The sequence below is a fragment of the Gracilinanus agilis genome, chromosome 6 (assembly GCF_016433145.1).
Source record: "Gracilinanus agilis isolate LMUSP501 chromosome 6, AgileGrace, whole genome shotgun sequence".
Classification (NCBI taxonomy): Eukaryota; Metazoa; Chordata; class Mammalia; order Didelphimorphia; family Didelphidae; genus Gracilinanus; species Gracilinanus agilis.
The window spans coordinates 213,980,305-214,005,430 of NC_058135.1; the positions used below are offsets into that span (position 1 = coordinate 213,980,305).

A 25,126-nucleotide genomic window follows, 5' to 3' on the forward strand; every position below is an offset into this window, starting at 1 on the left:
TTTCCTTCTATTTTTTCAGTCTTTTGACTTTGTTTTATTTGTTCTTGTTGTCTTGAGAGATCATTAGCTTCTACTTACTCAATTCTAGCCTTTAGGGATTGATTTTCGGCTATAATCTTTCGGTTTTTGGTTATGATCTTTTGATTTTCAGCTATAATCTTCTGGTTTTCGGCCGTAATCTTCTGGTTTTCGGCCATAATCTTCTGGTATTCCTTTTCAATCTGGTCATTTCTTGTGTTCAATTTGCTTATCAGTTCATTTGGTTTCTGAGCCTCACTTTCCAATTGCAAGATTCTACCTTTTAAACAGTTATTTTCTTGCCAGATCTCTTCCATTTTCCTCAAAATCTCAGTTTTGAACTCTTCCATAGCTTGTGAGGAGTTTTCCTCATTTGAGGAGGGTCCGGATGCTTATTTGTTCTCCTCCTCTATTTGCTTGGTTGTCTGGATTTTCTCTGTGTAAAAGTTGTTGAGTGTTAAAGACTTCTTTTTCTTGTTGTTAATCTTTCTCTTCTGAACTTCCTGAGACTGGGTAGCCATTGTTAGCCCAGCAGCTTCTCAGGTTTATCCTCGCACTCAGGGTCTATCCCCGGTCAAGCCCCCTGGTGAACCCCCTTGCTTGATCGTCTGCGGGAGGTTTCTTTACAAGTCTCAGGGCGCTGCTTCCACAGTCGTATACCCGTCTGCACTGGTTCCCCACTCAGGGTTTCAGAGCTTTATCTTGTGGCTGTGTCTGCCTCCACCCACGCCTCCACTGGTGCCTGCCTCTGAGCCCGCGCTCTGCGCCCTGCGTCCACTCTCGGCGCCCTGCTCCCGCGCTCAAATTTTCTGTGCGTTCGTTAGCTTTTTGGGGTCCTAAATCGTGCTGCTCTCAGGAACAGGCCCCGGAGCTGCCAATGACTCGATGGGTGCCCCAAACTTGCTCTATTTCTTTTTAACTGGCCTCGGCGCTATAGGTGTTGTGTGTGGAGGGGCTGGAGGTGGGGTGGTTGCTCAGCCCGCGATTTAGTGAGAGCTGTTTCATCCCTTTATAGCATGGAAATACCTCTATTCCACGTACCTTCCACGCTGTGCCCTGTTGTGGGGTTCCTCCGTTCGTCTGGACTTGTTTTTATGTCCCCTTGAGGAGTTTTGTGTGTTTTGGTCAGGAGAGGTTAAGAGCTACTTCTTACTCTGCCGCCATCTTAACCCGGAACTCCAAGCTATGATCTTTTGAGTTTTCCTTTTTGGTTTTCTCTAACCTGCTTTTCATGATTTCTAACAGGACAATTCTGATCTCCAATTTGCTTATTACTTCATTTGATTTTTGTGATTCTTTTTCCATATGGACAATTTTGTCTTTTAAGCTGTTATTTTCTTTTTTATTACTTTCCTTTCTTTTTCCCATTTTTCTTCTATATTTTCTTATTTGGTTCTTGAACTCCTTTTTGAGTTCTTCCTGGTCTTGTGACCAATTTCCTTTTTTTTTTGGAATGTTTGGATGTGTTTGATTGTTTCCCACTCTCTACTGTTGCTTCTGTATTTTGCTCTTCTTCTCCATAGAAATTTTCTGGGGTCAGTTTTGCTGTTGCTTATTCCTTTTGCCACTACAGGATTGAGATTTCTGCATGTTGGTGGTCATTGCTTTCTTAGCTTCTGACTTGAAGGGCTTTGCCTTGGTACTATTGTCCTTTCCCTGTCAGAAGCCTGTGAGTGAGGTTAGGTAGATCTTTAATGTCCTTTATGTGATCTTCCTCCACTGCTGCTACTGCTCTTCCTGCTTCTGCTGCAGCTCTGAGCCCCACCTCTGATGACTGGTATTTTCAAGGGTGGGTCTGTAGTGTACTGTACTGTGTTTTGCCCTGTGGCTATCTTCTTCAGTTGCTGCTGTGTGGGAGGGAGCTCCCTGCTATTCCCCAAGTCTCACTGCCCAGGTCTGGCATAGCCCTCAGGGGTGAGTTTGTGGTACTTTCAGCCAAATCCCAAGAATTTGGAAACTTCCCTAGCCCTGGTTCTCACTGTTAAGGTGGGTATGGGGAGGGGTAGCCCCTTGCGCAGTTTTGCCCTCTGATAGCATGGGAATCCCCTCTCACAGTCTACCTTTCACAATTCCTCCAGTGGAAGAGCCCTTTTACTTGTCCTGTTTTGACCTCTGTCCTTTTGAGACGCTTTGTAATGATCCATTTGAAAGAAATTCCTGAGAGGCTCAAAATTTTTCCTGCTACTAAACTGCCATCTTGTCTCCGCCTCCCTCCTTAGGTTTTTTAAAAAAAGAAATTTGTGCTCTGAAACAGAGAATCAAATTTTTGAAATGTTATCAAAAGTTGTATATTGGGTTCCAAAGTGGCAAATTTTCTTTTTCATTGTTAAACTTGGACCTGTATTGATATTTGGCATAATGCTATGAATTTTTGTTGAAGTCACTTTCTGGTTTTGTTTAGTTATCTGTTTGTGTTCAAAACTGATATGCTTTTGATTCACAAAAATGAAAGTACATTAAAAAAATTTAATAGATATTTTAAAAAGCCAAGCTATACATAATAGATATGGTTTCACATAATAGTCTTTCTTTGCTGTTGTTTATGGAAGTGTTGGCTGATACTTAAGTTGATAAATTTTTTAAATGAAAATTAAATAATTTTGAGGAGTGGAATAGCAGATAGAAAAAAAGAAATTATAGTCTTGTTTATGTCTTCATCTTACCATATGTAGAGTATTGTTCAGTTTTAGATTCCATGTTCTTGGAAAGAAATAGATAAGCTGAAGAATGTCCTGGCAAGGCAACTAGGATGGTGATGGGATTTGTGATCATACTATAGGAGAGTTAATTGAAGGCTGTGGGAAAGTTTATCTTGGAAAAAAAACCTAGGTGAGATTTCAAACTTAGCTATCTTAAATTATTTAAAGGGCTGTCAAGTGGAGGAGAGATCATATTCACTTTGATCAAGAGGGCAGAAATATGAGAAATGTGTAGTTGTAGACACAAAGATTGAGGTTTGATAAAAAGAGTAAGCTCTTTCATATAGATCAGTGATTCCCAAAGTGGGCGCTACTGCCCTCTGGTGGGTGCTGCAGCAATCCAGGGGAGCGGTGATGGCTATAGGTGCATTTATCTTTCCTATTAATTGCTATTAAAATTTTTTAAAAATTAATTTCCAGGGGGCTAAATAATATTTTTTTCTGGAAAGGGGGTGGTAGGCCAAAAAAGTTTGGGAACCACTGATATAGATGAATGCCCAGGTGGAAGCCAACTACAAGGCTGTGCCAACAGAAAGGGGCAGAAAAATTATGGATAAATTTCTAATCAGGTTAGGTGCAAAGAGATGCGTCCAAATGAATAATAACCCAAAATATCTCTCTCTGGTTTCTGACCTGCCCATTATGATTGTCTCTGTTTCCACCTGTCTACCTGTGTATATTTTTTATCTGGGCATTTCTCCTTCTGTCTTTCTGTTTCTTGGAGTGTCTCTGTCTTTCTCCCTTATCTACTTACATGTTCCTATGTGTAGTTTTCTTTTCCTGCATCTGTAAATTTCTTTTCCTTTGATAGATTTTTGGCTAAGCCTTAATTTTAAGCATTGAAAATTGAGAGACTCACCAAAGAAGAGATGTGAAAATGCATCACCCTTTCTTTGAAGAATTTGGAGACTGGGTGTGGAGCATTGCATATATCTTTGTTGTCTGGGTTAGTTTTGTTGAATTTTTTCCCTCTTTTTTATTGTTGAATGGAAGAGAGGAACAGGGAGAAAGAGAGGAAAGAGATACAGATATCCCTTCCATATCATGGGGTTTTGGAGCATGGTGCCCCTGTGATCCAGAAAATCTATGCAAAATTTTTAGCTGTCCCTTTGTACCAGAGAAGTAATCTGAATTTTTTCTTTTAGGGAATGTTTATAGTACCTTATTGTAAAATTTGCATTAAGTATTTGTTCATCATCTATATAGTTCCTAAATTTTTTCTGCGTCACCTGCTAGCTTTCTCATGTCATCTGTGCTTTCCACAAAATTCCCCCCAAATTCCCATTTAATTTATTACTCCAGCCTATTTTGAAACAGAAATGGAGAAAGTCAGGATGTGGGAAGGATGCTTGTATATTGGAAAATGTACATAATAAAAACTTAAATTAAAAATTTTGAAATGAAACAAAATAGCTATTTAAAAGTGCTGTGGATTGCCTCTGAACAGTAATAATCATTGTTCTCTCATTAGAAATCTTCAAGCAAAGGTTAAATATTCTGATTTTGAAGATGTAGAGTGTATTCTTCTTCAGGTGTAGTTTGGACTAGATGATTTTTGAGTTCTCTTTCTGTTGTAAGAGACTGTAAATCTTAGAACTCAATTTAAAAACCATTTATTAAACACTTTCTTTGTGCAGAGAAACTCTTTGTTAGGTACTGAGGAATGATCCTAACTCCATCCAGATCCTTAAGGTGCCATGGGAATATCTCACCGATTTTTAGAGTTACCTTGATGTTGTATGTTAATGGGAATCATTGATAGGAAGAGGCTCCTACTAAGCTTTCTCAAAACTATTAGTCATATTATATCTTAGAACCTAGACGAGATTTCACTCAAAATCTTCATCTTCAGTAGTATTATTTGCTTGAGTTTTAACTGTGTGTCAGCCTAAAAAAAAAAATCCAGGAATGTAAGATGGCTTCTCATTGGCTACTGAAGGCAGTTACCTACTTGAGGCACAGGGCAATCATGTGAATTGTGAATAATAATTCTGAAGATTAACAGAAAATTGATTTATAATATATTGGATTATGTAGATTTCATCATTGTTCACTGATAGAAGGTAAATTTTCATTGGTGTACATAATGAAACCCATGTGACCTTGGTTGCATTATTTGATTTCAAAGTACTCTATGGGAGTAGTGTCTACATTTAAAAACCCCACAGTGGTATATATTTCTTATACCAGCATATTGGCATGTGTTTTATTTGTCAAATAAAATCTTGTTTGGAAGTACATTAACTTATTGACATTGTGACTAGAATTGTCAATTGCATGGTAGTATGAGACAGGACAGAACAAACTAACAAACTAAGATGTTTGTCTCTGACTTTGAGGATCAAACACAATAAGTTGTGGATAAGTAAAATATACATAGAAAGCTTTTAGGTAAGAGAAAGAGCCTTCATTACAGTAAGCAGTAGTTAAATTATAATCCACTTCATAATTGAGAGCTATTTAATAGCAGTTAGATTAGCAAGCATTGTAATCTAAACAGCAGGTCAATTTGGAGAAAAGACTATATTTAAGCCTCATTTGAAGCCTTAAAATTTTAGACTGTCCTTTTAATTTTTATTTCTTTTATTTTCTTCTTTTGTTTGTTTATTTATTGTCTCACTTTCGTATAGAAATAGTTTTTGGCAACTGTTTTCTGGCCCTAGGATTCAGACCCTCTTCCCTGCCCAAGGTAAATAGTCTGATATAGGTTATACTTTCATGTGATATATATTTTGATATGGCTCATGCTGTGATTGAAGATGCATATTACACATACAATAAAAATCTCATGAAGGAAATAAAATGGAAAATGGCATGCTTTGATCTGTACTTAGGACTCCAACAGTTCCTTGTCTGTGGATATCATTTCCATCATGAGTCTCTTGTGATTATTTTGGAGACTTGGTTTGCTAAAATGGTTTATTACTTAAACAGTTTATTGTCTTATGATATTTGTTATTTTATAATTATATATATTGTTCTCCTGGTTCTGCTCACTTCACTTTGCATCAGTTCATATGTCTTTCAGGTTTTTCTGTACTGGCTGCTCTTTTAAAACATACTTAAGATGCAGAAATATACTTGACATTTTTGAAGTACTCTTAAGAAAGCTTTCATCACAACAGCCATATAAAGTAGGCCAAATGTTATTATCATTATTATAGAATTTTTTTTATTTTTTCATTTTTATTGTCATGCAAAACACAATTCCATATTGGTTGTTGTAAAAGCATTGTTGTAAAAGCATTGTTGTAAAAGCAAACTTGTACATAACCAAAACCCCAAAATAAAACCAAAAATGCACTGATGTGAAAGATAACTCCAGTAGTTCTTTCTTTGGGGTTGGATAGCATTCCTCAGCATAAGTCTTTCAGGATTATCCAAGATCATTGCATTGCTAAGAAAATTGAGTTTCAAGGAAGTGAAATTACTTGCTCTAGTCATAGTTTAAGTATTGATATCTGGATTCCAATTCTGGTCTCTGACTCTATTGCATTCTCAAAATGGAAGGCTTCACATTAGTAGTTTCATTAATAATTAGATTACAGTGCTTGCTAAAATTTCCTGGAGAAGATTTATTAGCAAAATAATTCATTTTGCAATATTCATGAAAAAGATATACATTTTTGGAAAATTATCATTTATGTTGCGCATTGTTCTTTCTCTACTCATTCCAGTTTAGCCAATTTATATAGTGCCTTAGTCATTAATATAAATTAGCTAAATTCTATATAGGGCTCAATTTTGGAATAAGACTTTTTTAGGAAGACATTTATTATTCTTAAGAAACATCTTTGGCTTGGAGGTAAAGTCTATACATGCAATTTGGTTCATTAAGAATAGACTTATGGGGGGCATCTGGGTAGCTCAGTGGATTGAGAGCCACGCTTAGAGATGGGAGGTCCTAGGTTCAAATGTGGCCTCAGACACTTCATAGCTGTGTGACCCTGGGCAAGTCACTTGACCTCCATTGCCCTAGCCCTTACCACTCTTCTGCCTTGGAGCCAATACACAGTATTGACTCCAAGACGGAAGGTAAGGGTTTTAAAAAAAATGTACTTTTGACTCAGTAGATAAGGTGCATGGTCTGGAGGATGTGGGTTCTAATTTGACCTCAGAAACTTCATAGCTGTGTGACCCTGGGCAAGTCGCTTAACCCTGTTTGCCTAGCCTTTGCCCCTCTGTCTTAAAGTTATTACTGAGACAAAAAGTAAGGGTTTAAAAAAGAAAGCATAAACTACACCTCCAAATGTTCTCTCTTTCTGATTAAATATAGAGATAAAATAAATATTCCAAAGTTTCTAAGGTTCTACCTCTAGAGCCCTAGTAAACTGACATATCTGGTGGGAGTCTCTTGCCAAGGTTTTAAAAAATTTGTTGTTGTCTTAAATAGAGGTGAGGGCATTTAGAGGCCTTCAGTCTTTGAAGATAAGATTATATTTATATTGTCTATGACAGGGACTTAAGAAACTGACCTATATTTAAGTTCTAGAAGTTTGAGGATACCTATGTTTGCTTCCCTTGTCAGGGTTGCTATAGGAGACAGTCCTCAACCTTAAGTACTCCAATTAGGGTAGCTAACTTGGGAGTAACCTTTTGTTTATTATTACACCTCTTGCTTTTTCCAGGCCTTCTCTTTTTAGGACTTTTGGGAGTGATCTGATCAATCCTAGGGCCCTCTAAAACCTAGAGTTAATGCTTGAAGCTGGGTGTCAGGGTGATAGAAACTAGCAATTCCGTTCAAATGATGCTTAGTAAGTAGCTGCTTTTTGCTAATCAAAGAACATACAAAGACAGAAATGGAATACCCTTATCCTCAAAGATCTCCCAGGATCAGAGGATCAAGAAAGGGTATTAAGGAGATGGCATTCATGCTGGGATATAACAGGATTTTGATAGATGGAGAGGTATTAAATGGGGACAGCTTTCCAAGTAGAGGGAATAGCAGGTTGTATAGGTTTAATGACATTAAAAATGGAAAGAACTTCAAACCCAAAATAGTTGATGTTGCAAAATTACATTGAACAAATATATGGCCCCAAAGTAGAGATATGAAAAGACATCTTCCCTCTTTTAGAGATGGGAGGTTTATGGGTGTGGAGCATTTAATATATTGCTAGGTTGTTGTTCTTTTTGATGACTGTTTTTTTCTGATTTTTTAAAATTTTTTTTCCTTTCAAAAAATTCTTTGTTATATGGGATCATTCTCTGGCAAGGATATAGGAGTGATGTAAATTTTAGGTGATGTAAAAACAAAAGACATTAATAAAAATATATTTTAAGAATTAAAATGTATAGATGAGAAAGCATAGGGTGTATTTGTAAAACATAAATAGTCCATTTTGGCAGAACAATAGGAATAGTTAGAGAAAAGTGGCATATCAAGACCAGAGTACTGAAGGCCTTGAATATCAGACTAAAGAGTTTTGAAGACTTAAGTGTGTTGGGAATCTCTTGACCTATTTGAGGTTTTTTTGGCAAAGGAGTTCCCTGAAACTAGTTGCCTCTTGTTGCTCAGTCTTACTGTCAGGACTTCTCATTTGTACTGTCTGTTTATGTGTATTTTTGACCAATTGCTTAAGATATCTTCCTTATTCTTTAAAATGTGTGTCTCTCTGGACTCCGTTTATACCTGGCTAAAACCTTGAATTTGGACATTAAAGAAGGAACTATTATGCCATATTGCCCATACTAGGACACTGGTAGTTTCTTAATCTATCCCTATCCTTCACTCCCCCCATACCTACCCCTTTTTTTGTTCCTCCTTCACTATGTTCTCCCTTGCTACTTGACACCTGTGGCCCAATGCTGATATCTGTTGTTATTTGTCAGTACTCCGTTCCCTATTTGTGTGTCATAGAGGAAGTAGTAGGATAAGTGTGAGAAGAGCTTGCCTTTCTGGTCCCTGCTCTTCCAATGAACAGAAGTCAGATTCTCTCTGTGTCCCAGTTTCCTTATTTGTTGAGGATTTGGATTATATCTCTTAGGTCTTGTTCTGAAATTCCTAATCTAAAATTTTTATTGTTGTTTAAACCTTTCCAGGGAATATTATCTGTTAGAAGTTCATTTCTTAGTCCTACATGTAGGATTTCATATTTAGGCTCATCATGATTTTGTCCCTAGCTAAAAGAACAATTTCTGTTTTTTGTGTTTTTTTTTTTTCTCCCCGGAATTCTTCCTATAATGGCCAATGTTTTGTTGGCCATATTAGCAATTAGACTAGTCTCTTTAAAAAAAAAAACGAACAACTTTATGGCCTATTTTAAAATTGATACCGACTATCTGCTCCAAGGCAGAAAAGCAAGTAAGGGCTAGGGAATTGGAGTCAAGTGATTTGCGCTAGTCCACACAGCTAGGAAGTAATTGTCTAAGGTCACATTTCAACCCAGGACCTTGCATCTGCAGGCCTAGCTCTATCGGCTGAGCTGCCTAGCTACCCCTGCACCAATCTCTTTAGAAAATAATTTACAGTAATTCCTAATCCCCTTTTCTGGATCACAATTGATAATTCAGAGGCTAGAGAGGCATAATTTGGGTCATTTTTCATTTGGATGCATCTCTTTACATTTGTGCATTCATCTTTATGAAAGAGATTACTCTTGTGAGCTCTACTCTTGAGCCATAATTATTCCCTTTATGCCCTCCTTTTAATAGCTGGCTCTGGACTAAAAAATATAAATTGTTAGTGATTTGTTTTTATATTGTCTAGATTTCTTCCCTGTAACCCTTGTTCTCTTCCCCTCCAAAGAGTCATTACCTAAAACAATAACTTAAAAAGAAAAGAAAATGAGAACAAATCAAAAAAAGTAATCAACTTGAAAAAAATCTGAGGTTATTTGCAGTGTTTCACACTCATGGGATACCCTCCTTACCCCCCATCTTTGCAGAGGAGTGGAGGGAGCTGTCTTCTTATATCTCTTCTTTGTTCTTTATAATTCTGTAGCATTCATCTTTGATTTTTTGGGGGTGTTTGTTCTTTTCATTTACTGTGATGTCATGTGTATTATTTTGCTGTCTCTATATAACTTTGCATCATTTCATATAAGTCCAGCCTTCTTTCCTCATGTTCACCAATAATTCAGTTCATTAATATTCCATTATATTAATGTACACAGTTTAATTATTTTCTAATTGATGGATGTTTACTTTGTTTCCAGTCTTTAATCATCACTTAAAGTAGTACTATAAATATTTTCATGTATATGAAACCTTTCCTTTTGTCAGTGATGTCCTTGGGTCAAAAGGTATTGACCTTTTGGCTAATTCCAAATTTTCTACAACAGTTATACCAATTCATAGATCCATCAACAATACACTGGTGTTCTTGCTTTGTAGTTTTAATTTGCAGAGATGCAGTATATTGTGGTGAGCAAAATTAGTAGAATCTCATTCCTTCTTTGTTACTAGTTGTCTGACTTGTGTTAGGTTATAGAATATTAGCTAAAATGAGATTTGATTATCAGTCATGTTTGTAAACACTGGACCTGAAAGGGACCTCAGAGATCTCATAGTTCTCCTACATCTTGAGTAGTTTATTCCCAAGAAATGATCATTCTTTCCTTAAAAAGAGATGGTACTTCCTTAGTCTTAAATCCCTTATTTGTAGATGAGAACATCTAGGCCCAAAGAAATTAGATTTGGATAATTGGCTGTTCCAAATCCCATTTAATACTTTACCTCTAAGTTGTTCAATCCAGTTTTCTCTGAGAGGGTAAATAATCTTAATCTAATGACAGTCTGTATAGACACTATATATACATACATATGCATATGTATGTATATATACTGTAGATATAGCTACTATTTTCTGTGAAAAACTTAAGGTTTCTCTGTTGTCATTTTTTAAAAACACATAAGCATTCTTGATCTTGCCCCAGGGCGAGGTGAATTTTCCTAGATAGCAACCTGTGCTTCCAAAAATTGTCAAAGGAGAAAGCCTTCAGTTTCTTCAGTGTTTTAGCAGAAAATGGAAGCCATCCTAACTAAGATATGATTCAGATTTGAGTAATTGTACCTTGCCTCACTGTAGTGACAATGAAGATTTAGGAACAGCAGGATTCGAAAACGAACTCCAGAGTATGAGTAGGATCTAACTTGGAGCACAAATTTACTGTGTTTTCAAGCACTGTTCTTTTGATTTATTACTGACACTCAGCTCTGAAATTTTAAATCATTCAGGAAAATTCCACTAATCACGTGGACATTTGTGTAATGACATTCTAATGCTGACAGCTCATTTTCTGGATCTGTCCTCCTTTGTTCCAGGCTTGTCATGTTAAGGCATAACAGAAGAAAATAGAGAGAACTGATTGGATGTGTTACCTCTGCAGATGATTAATGTGGCTGCTTTCTCCGGGCCGGAGAGCACGTTCTCAGTTGTATGCAGACTGCTCTGATTCTGGGAGGAGAGCAGAGCCCAGGGGAGGGAGGCTGGCCCAGTAGCCCCAGAACGGTGGGGCCTGGGCTCGCCATTGCATTACAGTGAGTACAGCTGGCCTGGCGAGGATGGTGTCTGAGTGAGCTCCTGACGGGATGCAGGGGGCCATGGAGGTACAACCCGATGGTCAGTGAGGACCCGCAGCTTTCATGGTGAGCAGAGCCACCAGCACAATGCCTTTGGTGTGGGTGTGTAGCAGCAGGCTCCCATCTGGGGCCACCTGCACAGGGCATCTGCATCCATGCCCATTTGCTTACCTGGGAGGCTGGCTGCAGCGTCCTTTGTGCAGAGCCAGAGGACATTTTCTCTTTGTATCCAGCTGGGCTATTCACTGGTCTGTCTGCTATGGGTGGAAGCATTCTATCTGAGCAGAAACCAGAGGCTGTTTGATCAGAACTTTCTCGTTTTATACACCTTAAATAGGGTCTGGTTTCTGTTGACCTATACTTAACAATAGAAATTTTTTTTAGAGACTTGGTATATTTTGCCATGTGCCTCCCTCATATCTTAGATGACATTTGAAAAAAAACCTAACCCAAAGCTTGCATGTGTAAAGAACTGAAAATTGTGGGGTTTTTTTTATTGAATTATTTCACATTTAAAAATAAGGGACATAGCCCATTTAATTGTTAATATGAGTATTATCTCTAAAAAGATTTTTATGTTACTTTAAATATAAAATATTTCCATTTATAATTGGGTCATTTGTGTAATTGAGAAGTCGTAAGACTTAGATCTCCTTTGTATTATATAGACAGAGCTGCCTTTATAGTTGTATGTTACATTGTCAAAATGTTTGTACCATTCTTGTATTTTTCCTCTTGGCTTTAGGCAAGATAAAGTAGATGACTGACTTGTCATGGAAACTCAGGATTTATTTAGAAAATTAAAACTATATAAAAATGATTGATGCAATGAATGACATGCAGTGTCTAAAGTTTAGTATATACTTGCATTCTTAAATAGTGTGCTCTTTGTACAAAAGTACAAGATTGTTCCTTGAAAGGAGAGATTGTTTCATTCTTTATATCTGAGCCTAAAACAATGCCTGGCACATAGTAGGCACTTAATGAATGCTTGTTAGTTTGATTGCATGATTAAAAAAGGGATTTCATGAGAATTCCTCAAAAATTCTCATCCCCTTTTCTTCCCGTCTTATTCCAGCCTTCTATACACCCTTTGGGAAATTTTCATTGCTATATAAACACTGGCTGTTTATAGTCATATGAACATGTTAAAAAAATTCTTGCAGCTTGAGCCACTTAACATGGGGCCACTCCCATGTTCTGGTGCTTGCTGCTTATTGTAAAATGAATCCTCAGTAGTAATTCCAGTTGTCTTTTGAAGTAAAGTCATTCATTAGGGTCCTGTAGGCTTTTTTGACCAATAAAATAGAGAGAAAGAAGACGATAGATTCTGAAACCACTTGAGTTAAATAACTGATTATTTTTTAGTAAATGTCAGAATGTTGAATTAAAAAGTGGGCTTTGTTAAAGTGAAACGTTTTGAAAAAATAATTCCTTAATATCAGATGACAAAAAGCTTCCTTCAGTGCTGCAGCTCCAGGGTCAGTGACTTTTTCCAACTAAATCTTTTAATAGCTACCAGGTGTGCTTCCCTATATTTTAGTACAGGTTAGTTCAAAGATATTTTTTAAACTTTATTAAGGTATTTTAGAAGTTCTGTTTTTATATTGTGGATGATTTAGCTAAGAATAAACATTAGTATAATTTTAGATGCCATAGGTACTAATTAATGTCTTTCATCTTGTTCCCCAAGACAGATTCTTATAAAACCAATGGTTTAAAAAGGAAGATAAAATTAATATGATTAAAATAATCAGATTTTTAGTGCCCTTTCCATGTATCACAGTTGGAACTTGATTATTGTCAATATAATTTTCTTTTCTAACATATTCTTCTTTCCCATTTTTCTGTTTACCTCTTGCTGCCTTTTGGACATGATTTTTATCTTCTGTTCATAAATTTAGGTATTAAGTTAGGAGCATAAGGTACTTTTGCTTATTCATTTTTTTTAACCCTTAACTTCTTTGTATTGGCTCCTTGGTGGAAGAGTGGTAAGGGTGGGCAATGGGGGTCAAGTGACTTACCCAGGGTCACACAGCTGGGAAGTGTCTGAGGCCAGATTTGAACCTAGGACCTCTCGTCTCTAGGCCTGACTCGCAATCCACTGAGCTACCCACCTGCCCTGTCCTTATTCTTAATGCTCTACAGCTAATAAATCACAAGATCCTTGTTCTTATATGCTTACATTCTAGAACAGCATGATATACTCCATGTAGTGTTGGTATCCTGGTCCTATATCATAGGATGTAGATGGAAAATATCCTAGAAATAATCAAGTATCATTGTACAGAAAAGGAATTGGAGGCCTAGAGTTTTTAATATAGGTGATAAATAGTAAATTCTGTCCTTTAAACCCCAAATCCAGTCACTGTTCTTTTGGCCACCCCATTCTGCCTTAAAATGTGTGTTTCCGAATTTGATAAGTTTCTTCTCTGTTGAACAAAGTAGTTTCATGAAGTCTAGAATAAAAATGCTTTCTGACTGTTAGCATTATTTTTACTTTTAAACATTGGGAAGTATTACATACTTTTTTCAGATCATTTATTTTTCCTGTGAATACTTTCATGTACTCTCCTTGTTTTTACCTACATTGTCTTGCTTTCTACTTTACTTGTCCAAATCCTGTCCATCCTTCTAGGCCTAGCACTTGTTAGAGCATCTTTTTCTCTTTTCTGAACTTTTGCAGCACTTAGAAAATGAACCATTTTATTTAACACAGTTTATGTTGTCATTTTCCTATTAATGTATTAACCCTATCTTTTCAGATATGCTGTAAGCTCCTCAAGGACAAAAACTGTCTTTTCTTTTTTATGTTTATTATTATTCCTTATTCTCCACAACACCTAGCATAGTGGTAAACACAGTTAACTTCAGTTTCTTGTTTGTTAACCTATTAAACAATGTGGTCGGGTATCTTTTGTTGACAAAGAGTCAGAAAGTCAGATTTGCTATTTGTAATATAGATAATGTACAGCTGGAAGTCAATTACAAGTAATTAGTGGAGGGGGCAGCTGGGTAGCTCAGTGGATTGAGAGTCAGGCCTAGAGACAGGAGGTCCTAGGTTCAAATTCGGCCTCAGACACTTCCCAGCTGTGTGACCCTGGGCAAGTCACTTGACCCCCATTGCCTACCCTTACCAATCTTCCACCTATAAGTCAATGCACAGAAGTTAAGGGTTTAAAAAATTGAAAAATAAAATAAAATAAAAATAAAATACAAGTAATTAGTGGTTGATAATTAATAGCAACAATTCCATTTCAGACCTTAGTTTCAGGATTATCAAGTTGACTTGATGAGACTCTCAATTATTTATGACAGAAGCAAAATTTGAGCAAGGCTCATAATATCAGCATCAAATAGCATACATACAGCATTAGGAATTAACTTGTTTTCATTTAAGTGTATTAGAATAATCTCAGGTACACATTAAAGGTCTCTTGACTTGTGTTTAAAAAATCATATTAACTCAGATGCATATAAGTACATATAAGTATTTGATCTTGTATCTTTAGGAACCTTTAAGAACTTGTATGTATAAAGGTTTGCCATAAGTGTTGCTAAGTTACTAATAATTCTATACAAATCATACCACTGAGTTTAAGAAATGAATTGTGAATAATTAAAAATACCAACAACAACCTTTACTTGGCCTAACATATCATCCAGCTACTGTTTCATTTCTTTTTCCCTTTGCTGCCACAGTCTGAGTAAAAAGTAGCCTTTGCCCAGTGTTTCCACTTTTTAACCATCTATTCAGGCCTTAATTATTTGTAATGTACCTTCTTTGCCTCACTTAATCTTGATTTTGTTTTCCTGCTGCTTGAGGAAATTGCAGCTGAGGTGAGTTCTGGAAAATGAGTAGGAATTTAAAAAAATGAGAAGGGAGATGATAGGCATTCTGGAGTTGTGGAATAGTATGAATGAAGGTACTGAAGCAAGAGAGCTTACCCAACCTCAGGAGTTTATATTCTAAAAAACCTCCAAAAAAACAATATAGCAAACCTGTCTTTGATCTTGCTGCCCTCTGAAGTCATTCTTTTGCCTTTTTTTAAAAGCCTCAATACTAATTTCTAGAAGAGTAATACCTAATTTCTATCTCCACTTGCAATTTGGCTTCTGTCTACCAGTGTACTCACACTATTCTCTTTGAGGTCATAAATGATTTCTGAGCTGTCAGACCCAAGGTCTTCATCTCAAGCCTAATTCTTCTTGGCTTTTGATGTGGCTGACCATCCCCTCTTCCTTCACATTATGTCTTCCCTTGACTTCAGTGACACTGCCCCTTCCTGGTTCTCTAGAAGGGAACTCAGAGATCACTTGGTCAGCTGCCCCTAATCAGCCCTGATTAATCTCTTGCCTGGATTTTTCCTCCTTTTCCTATACCCTAAATGTGGATGATCTCCAAGAGTATTGTCAGCCTTTTTCTGTTCCCACCCTACTCTTTTCAGTCTTAGCTATTGTTGAAGTTTGTACTGTCATCTTTTTGTAGAGGGCTACTTCTCTTCTGAGCTCCAGAACTATGTCTTCATTTAAACTGGCCGTTTTCACTTGGATTGCACCAATACCTTAAATATCCCAAGCCCAGCTCATTGTCTTGAATTTTTAAAATTTTTCCTTCTACAGATTTACATTAGTGATACCATCATTCATCCAATCTTTAGGTGATATCTTTGACTTTTTGCTCCTTCATTTCTGAGCATTCAGTGAATTACCTTTTTGTTTCCTTTTGTAGTATCTTGCATACATGTCCTTGGGCTGCTATTCCCACTACTACTTCATTACTACCTGCAAAGATTATTGTTAAAGGCAAGCTCCAAAAAGGTCTTAAGTCTCCCATTCTTCCTTCTATCCATCATTAACAATTCTGCAGTGATCTTCCTTATACATAGAATGGATCATGTTACTCTTCTGCTCATAATCCTTCACTAGTTTTCTGTTACATATTTAATAAAGCTGAATTTTAGACTGATATTCAAATTCCTCTACAACCTTAAATTTCTGTTACAACTACATATATGCATATATACATATTTTTTACATTGATACAATGTTTAATAATCTTTTTCTGATATTTTGTGATCCTTGTTCTTTCTCCTTCCTACTCTTTCCCCCTCCCCAAGATGACAGGTAATATGATTGTTAATTATATTTAAGAGGAAAAAGAGCAATAATATTTTTTAGTAAGAGACCCCCTGCTGTGCTGCAGCTTGTCAATTAGTGACAGTTAGAAGGGTATGGCCGAGGGGAGTTAGTTGGAGAGAGTTGCAAAGGGCTTTTTGTCTCTGAGTCTCCTGGGGAGAGGGTATGCTTCTAGCACTCACTCTGGTTGGAGGCAGATAATGGAATTATGGCCTTAATAGCATTATTGATTATTAATAATCTGGGTAGATAAGGTAGATATATAACAGTCACATTATTAGATAGTGAGAGTAGGAAAGTAGGTACGGACTTCAGCCTAGCAGAAGATACTGCCCTCTGAGGCAGATAGATTTAGGGTTTTTTAGAAAAATTTAGTTAGGATTGGGTTGTGGGGTATAGTTAGAAGCTATTGCAAGATTACTTTCATTTTCCTAATTCCTTTTTCCTATCTGTATTTCCTAATAATAAACTAAGTGTTTTGCTTTTAATAAACTGCTCGCTAACTTTTGTTCAAACTCCTACCCCCAAAATTTAGCCCTTCACAGCCTGGCAATCCAGCCAGCAGTTTGATAAATCTATTATTATAATATCTTCTGTTCTTTCCAATATTAGGAAAAGTATAGGAGTATAACCATGTTGCTTGATAACATGGTATGGATAGTGAAGGAGGTAGTGCCTTTTTACCTCAGACAACTTCCAATGCCTGGGACTTTCACTGAGATTTTATATCTCACAGTTTTGGATTGTCTCTGGTTAATATCGCTTATGGGAGTATGTGTTCTGTTTGGATTATTTCTAAGATACCATCTGTATCAAGTATTTACTTTAATCTTTACTAAGAAAAGGAAACAACTGAAAGAGAGATTCATGGAGGCTAGAGTTGTATATCTCGAGGATTGCATCTCACAATTGACAAAAACTATTGTCCACCAAATTGAAACTATCTCCAAAGTTGAAGAAAGTATCTCTCAAATGGCTAAAACTATAATACAACAAAATGAACTATCTCTAAAGTTGCTCAGATTGAAGATAGTATCTCTTAAATCACTAAAATTATAATGCATCAAAATGTAACTATCTCCAAACAGAATGAAATTTTTGCTCGGGTTACTAAACCTGCCTCTCCTACTATTTCTAATTCTCCTACCAAGGCACCTGACATTAAAAGCCAAAAGAAAGAAGATACCTACCCTAGCCTATTCCCTTTAAGAGAAGTACCAACCCTTAACCCTAAGAACGAATTAGTAACTATTAGGCACCACAAACCATTTACTATTCAGGATATGGAGGGATTTAAGCACAGCATTCCTTCTTTTGAGGAGAAGCCTATAGCTGCGATTAAAAAAAAAAACTAGAGAAAGATATACAGGCAATTTGATCCAACCTGGATTGATTTTGAATATCTTCTACATGAGTTACTAACTAAAAGGGAAAAGGATAAAATCATCAGGCTTACCAGTGAGGATGGGGGTGCAGTTCACTGGCCTGAGAATAACCCTCATTGGGACTTTAATGATGAAATGAAATATGCAAGATTGTGCCAAGCCAGGAGGCAGTTCTTAATACTAATACATTGAGAGCTTGTTCAGATAGACCTGGTACTTGGACAAAATTTGAAAAGCTTACGCAGGAAATAGGAGAAAATCCTCCACAGTTTGTGGATAAACTTATAGAACTGCGAGTAAAATACATAGATATTGATATATTGATACAGGTTGTACATGTTATATAACACACAATTCCATGTTCATCCTGTTGTGAAAGAAGATATATGTTGCTTTTACTAGAGAAAAATTCATGGAGGAAATAAAGTGAAGAATGGTATCCTTCATACTGTATTAGATTCCATCAGTTCCCTTTATGGCACAACCCTTTATTGTTATTCTGATTTTATGTTACTTCCATCCATTTGTATTATGCTGTAGTCAAACTAGATTGTTTACAGTCCTTTATATAAGTTCTCTTCTTTATGCTTAGAATTTCCTTTATTTTCTTTTCCCTTTCTTTTAGAGAAGGATTTCAATTGCACTGTAAGAATTTTTCATTTTTTAATTTGTTAAAAAATCAATGAATAAAATTTATTATGCATCTGCTATGGATCAGACACTGTATTAGATACTGGGGATCCAAAGACATAGGTGAAATATAAAATAGTGAATGAATGAAATAGACTCTGTCTTAAAGGAGCTTATATAAATGCCCTAAGGAGTGACAGCATGTGAATGTTTAAGGCAGTGGTTCCCAAACTTTTTTGGCCTACCGCCCCCTTTCCAGAAAAAATATTACTTAGCCCCCTGGAAATTAATTTTTTTTTAAATTTTAATAGCAATTAATAGGAAAGATAAATGCACCTGTGGCCATCACTGCCTCCCTGGATTGCTGCAGTACCCACCAGGGGGCAGTAGTGCCCACTTTGGGGATCACTGGTTTAAGGAGATATAAAATAAAAAAAGGCTTATAGGGGCAAAGAAGGCACTAGCAGATGAAGGACCTGGAAAGTCTTCATGTAGGAAGCAGAGAGAATAAAGCAAGAGTGGAAGAGCCAAGTTTCAGACTCTATGTACTCCATAGAGAAACAGACATGCTGACACATCTGAATGCTTGAAAAATCTGCCATTCTTCTTGCTAGAGGGAGAATGAATTAATTCTCAAGAAATTTAATAAAGCCAGAACCACATCACAGAACCAGAAGAATACAAATTTGGGCAGAGAGAGTTTGAAAGAGTCAATTTGATCATTTTCTCTTAAAAGGGAATCACAAGAAGTTAAAGCAGAGTTTTAAGGACAAACCTGCAAACTGGGTCAATGTCCCAGTGGAGGAAGAGAGTCTTGAGGATTATTCTTTTTCATCAGTATCCCCCTTCCCACAATCAAGCAATTAACCCTGACAGAATTGAGGGTTACTTTGCTAATCTTCTATGGGGAGTAGAAAAAAACACATCAGATGGATTAAGATATTGCACATTTGCCTAACACTGTTGACTGAGTGGGTAAAAGAGCTAGAAGCAGGCTGGGGCTAGAAATATAAAAAGGAACACCAAGGGCCATCTACAAGATGGGACAAGCCTCAAGGCAGGTTTAGATCTGATAGCTGGCCTCTTTAGATTCCATCAGGAACCTTAAGGCCTGAGTGGATCAGTAGCTCTCTTTCTCAAAGGACAAAGGCAGGTATGTGTACTACAGTAATTGAGTTCATCTATACCTGGCAGAGACTATGTACCTTGGTACTAGATGCTCTGGTGGTGCATTGCCCATGATGGAGATCCCCACTGGCCAATAGCATGCCACTTTGGGTAGGTTTAGAAGGGATTATATATACTAATATAACTATAGTGAGACTTACTTATGGTACCACATTTACGTAAAATTTCAGGAGTCACTTGATTGGCACTTCCTCCTACTGTCTACCACTGATGACAGTAAGGATTCCAGTGCCATAGATTACCCTGAGAAGTGTTCCACGCAGTGGATCATGTTTGTGGTGTCTATGCCCTTCATATTGTACTTAACACCCATTTTCCTCTTGAACAGCTCCAGGCTGTTCAGAACTGTCTTCTCTACTTTAAAGCTGTTAAGCTATTATCTTTCCATATTGTGATTGTGTTTGCCGGTAACTGCCTGACCTCTTCCCCTACCACCTAGTAACCTACTTATTAAATGTGTGTTAGATACTATGAGATTTTTTATAAGATCTTTGATTGTATCAGGGTTGAGGGCTCCTGGAGAGGAGCTCCTTGGATCAATGCAGGAGATCCTCAACTCTGCCACAAATCAGAATGCCTGGATTGATATTTACTGCCTGTGTGACCTTGAGCAAGTCATCTTACAACTTTAATGTAAGAAGTGTGTGGAGGTAGGAGCTCAGTCAACTTGTGCAGGGTCATATAGCTATATTTGACAGGACTTGAACCACGCCTTCATAATGCTGAGGCCAGTTCTGTATCCATTATCCCACACTGCCTGTTACTAGGAGAGAATTGTGTTCATTTGGCACAGTCCTTGGCGGGAGCTCAGTCTAAGAAAATGAAAGATAAAGCATGCCAAAGAATAAGTGTCACAGTGGTCTTCTGTAAAGATGACTTTTTAGAGTCAGAAGACCTAAGGCCATTAAAGTCTTTTGGGAAGTTACTTCATCTGCCATGACCCTTTTCTTTTAGCTAAAGGCCCCTCCTATCACCTAAGAAGAACACAAAGTTCTAAGAAATAAGGTGCGGGATGAATCATTGTTAGCTTGGGGGAGAAGGAAGTTGGATTGGGGAAGCTGTAGCATTTTAACTGGGTCTTTAAGGATGGACAGGATGTCAATAGGTAGAAATGGGGAAGAGAAATAGAGACCATCTAGGTGGTGGAAATCTAATGATCAGGGGCCCAGAGGCCAGAAGTTTTGAGTGAGTGAAGGGTTCAGCCATATTAATTTGGTCACTTTTGACAAAGGAGTGATTCTTCCAACTCCTCCCTCATACCTGAATATAGTCTAATCTATTTTGTATGCTAATATGTTGTTGATATGAGCAGATGGTGCATTATAATGCTATTGAACAATTAACTGCTCTTATAATTAGTGCCTTTATTTTGCCAGTACTTTCACTTTGTTGCAAATTGTAGTAGTTAGCCCAAAGAATATAGAATTGGAAGGATATTTGAATTCTGTTTTTTGCTGTACTTTGACTGGCTGTGTGACTTGGGCTAGGTCACTTGGCCTAAGTGTCTTAAATGAGGAAGTCTGCCTAAGTGATGTTAAAAATTTGTTTTGCTTTTGTGATTTTAAAACCTATGATTTAAATGCCTAAATTTAATATATAGGATGTATAGGAATATATAGGAAAACGAAGAACTGTGAATCTGAGAATTCTTTGTCAAAATTCAATCTCTGGGGGTTATATAAATCTTTTAGAATTTAGCTACATGGAAGATGTGGATAGGGATAATTTCCATATTCCTATTGAGTTCATTTCATAAATTAAGCATGTGCTGAATACATAAAATATGTTGTACTACCTTCTCTCTAGTAATATTCTCCTTTTCTAGTATTCTGGTGGTGGTGGGAGGGTTGTAAACAGAGGTGACTGGAAAGGTACTTCCTGTCTACTTGTTTGGTACCTGGTCCCTTTTTTTTTGTTGTTGTTTATCTTTTATCTTTGAATGGTATCATATAGTAGAAAGAGTGGGGTATTTAAAATCAGAATGCCTAGATTGAAATCCCAACTCTGTTATTTGCTGTCCATGTGGCCTTGAGCAAGTTATCTTAAATCTCTGTTTCCCCATATGCAAAATAGCACATATGATATTTTTACAACCTGCCTGTATGAAAATGTGAATGTTTGATCTTCCTTCCTTTCCCTTTTTGACTCTCACTTTACCTGCTGGAGAAATAAATTCAAAAATTGATTAGATTCAAACCCGACCTCAGCCACTTGCCAGCTGTGTGACCCTGGGCAAGTCACTTGACCCCCATTGCCCACCCTTACCAATCTTCCACCTATGAGACAATACACCGAAGTACAAGGGTTTAAAAAAAATTGATTAGAAAAATGTTTTGGGCACTGAATTGTATAATCATAAAAATCTCGGAGTTGGAAAAGACATCAGAGGTCCTTTAAGTAAATGCTACCTTGTAACAGCTTTGCTATTGCTGTGAAGTGTTATTTAAATCTTGAATTATTACTTAATTTTATTTGTATTTGAGTTGCCTTCCCAACAAAGTTATAAGCTCTTCAAGGTGGCAGTTACCAAGTGTTACCTCTCTCCTTCTGCAACTCATACTCTAGGTTTTGTGCATGTTGCTATGAATTAAGGATGCCCCAAAGGTTAAATTCCTCAGGCAGATACTTAGTTCTAACTGTTCCACTTATTCCTGTTCAAAATTCTTCCTCTCTTCCTTATGAAGATGTTTGTTTTTGTGTTTACTCTTATTCAATGAACAATTCACTAATTTGGTAACAGAGGTTCTTATTATTATATAAGTATGTTAAATTGTCTTCACTGCATCTGGGATCTTCCTGGCATAGCCTCCACTGCCTTTCAGGGAGCCAAAACCCCAGCCATCTTACCTTTTAGGTAGCATGTCTAGTGGTTGTGGTTTCCTGGAGGCTCTTTTGAATGTGCTCCAGGACCTGCTCTCTGTTTCTTTTAAGAATGCAGCAGTGGGCTTAGCTAATATGCCAGGCCTGATTCATGACTCTGTCACTGATCTCTTATGGTTTACAAAAATCATACAATTGTTTGCAGATTTACAAATCAGAAAGAATTCTCCCACTTGATGAACTTTTTTAGAAAACTTTAACTTGAGTGTTCTTATTATAAAGCATTTTATTTCTCAATCTGCAATATCAAAAATTTTCATTGTATTATGACTTGATTGATTAAAAATATTTAATAATGGACAAATGATTTAATTGAAAACTCTATTTCCTTCATTGAGAATAATCATCTTGTACTTATAATCTACTAATTGCTGTTTTCTTGGTATAGGAATATGAAGAAGAAGCTGGACGACCTCACAAACCGCTTTCTCCTAAACAGAATGTGAGGAAAAATCTTGATTTTGAACCACTTTCCACCACTGCTCTTATCTTAGAAGACAGACCAGCGTAAGTCTTAAGAAGATTTTGTACCTTTCATTATGTTATTTATACCATGTTTCATAGGGGAAGAAACTGGTATATAAGCCATTGGTAACTGCCCCCAACAAAGGTTTCAGGTTCACTTGCTAAAATGATATTCTATAACTATGGGAACTATGTAAATAGAATGAATTTCAAAACTGCCACATAGCATTTATTTTTATTAATATGAGGCATATATATTACAGTATAGGCTTATTTTGAAATAGTAATATTATATGTAATTGGCATATATTATAATAATAAAAAGTTACATAGGGCGTGGTTCTAGAACCTGGACTTATGTCCTAACTCTGTGACGTGGGGGAAAGAGATGGCACCAGTTAGTCTTCAGGTGAGCTTCCATGAGGGAGTGGGAAGAACCCTGGATGAGGAATTTGCAGATCTAGATTGTCTTTTCTACTTATAATTTATTTATTGTTATCTTGAGTGAATTATTGATGTTGTCGAGCTCCAGTTTTCTTATGTAAGGTAAAAAGAGTTGCACAAAATGATCTCTAAAGACTGTTTTGTCCTGAAAGTTTTTGATCTGATGCCCTGTCTTATAAAATCACTATATAAATGTGACTCATTTTTGACAGCCAGCTGATTCTATTACAGCAGTAATTGGAAATGTCAATTTTTTGTGTGTTTTTATACTCTGCATTTTTTTACTGATTTATTACTGGTAATTATCTTGAAATCTGCTTCTGGTTAAGGCATCCAAATCATCCTTTTTTTAAAATCCTTATCTTCTGTCTTGGAATCAATACTATGTATTGGTTCTAAGGCAAAAGAGTGGAAAGGGATAGGCAATAGAGATTGAGTGACTTGCTTAGGGTCATATAGCTAAGAAGTATCTGAGACCATATTTGAACCCAGTATCTCCTGTCTCTAGGCCTGAATCTATATCCACTGAACCATCTAGGTCCCCCCTCCAAATTTTCTTTAAATATAATGAAAATAGAAATGTATTAGTATGCATATTTTGTATTAATAATTTTAATGATTGATGTCCTCATTAGGTTTTGGTGGTTGATTTTTTTTAACTTTAAAAATTTATTATGGTAACAGTATGATCCATCAGTAAAAGTGAATGGCCTTGTTATGTACAGCACATGTGAAATTTGCTAGGGAAGATAAGTTGTTTTGTCCTACTCATGTAGCAGATTCCAATTCTTCTAAATAATTTAAACATTTGTAATAGAGAATACCTTGAAGTGGGCTAAGTGGTGGAGTATATAAAATGAGATATGACTGATAAACTATTTTTTTCTTCCCTGAAATGAAATAACTCAAATGTCACACATTTCTTGATTATTATTATGGCTTGTATTATATGATAATAATAAATTAACAAGTAAGTTTTAATTTTACCTTCCAGATAAAGTGCTAGGAAAGTTTACCTTCAGATGAAAAACAAATTACTTGCCTTGCTTTTGTTTTTTTTTTAGCTCACATATGCAAACTGTGTGTTAAACTCTCCATATTTAAAAAATGGTCAGATAGGATATTGGTGGGATTAATGACTGGCAGTAATTCAAACATAAAACTTCCCGAAAGGCCAATTTAAGGATTCTTTATCAAACAAAAATTACCTCCTTAATTTTATAAATGCAATTAAATTACAGCCTTTATGTTTTTTCATCTTTTAAAGAATTAATACTTCTCAGTTCCATACCTCTTCTTCCTCCCCTGGCAAGCACAACTTGAATTTGCTATTTAAGACAGTGGAAAATCCTTTTCTCTCTAGAAATCTCCCTGCAAAACCAGCAGAAGAAGCTCAGAAACACAGACAGCAATACGAAGAAATGGTGGTTCAGGCCAAAAAAAGAGGTAGAGTTTTTCCTCATTACCTGTCTCCTTAAGGTTTTAGAATTTAATGAACCATTTTTGGTATTTTCCTTTTAAGTTTTGGAGTCTGAAAATTGAACTTGGTGATTCATGTATATTTCAGTGGTTTTTTCTGTAAAAGTTTAGGTGGAAAATTTCCTCCCCACATCTTCTTCCTTTAAAGCATGTCTAATGAATCTAACTTTAAAGAAAAACAAATCCAATTAAATTTAAATTTGCACCTGATTTAAAAAGATCAATTTTTCAGTTATTCACTCTGTTCCCTTATGGTGGTTTTTTGCCTATTTGCCT

At 36.5% G+C, this 25,126-nt stretch overlaps 1 protein-coding gene across 1 annotated transcript in view; it reads left to right on the forward strand.

The window, feature by feature from the left end:
* The window catches only part of TBC1D14 (TBC1 domain family member 14), a 123,475-nt gene that overhangs the window by 52,313 nt on the left and 46,036 nt on the right, over positions 1–25,126 (forward strand). The window contains exons 3-4 of the mRNA XM_044682408.1: positions 22,851–22,969; positions 24,735–24,817. Of these exons, the coding sequence (XP_044538343.1) occupies positions 22,851–22,969; positions 24,735–24,817 (202 nt within the window). The remainder of the gene's footprint in view (positions 1–22,850; positions 22,970–24,734; positions 24,818–25,126) is intronic.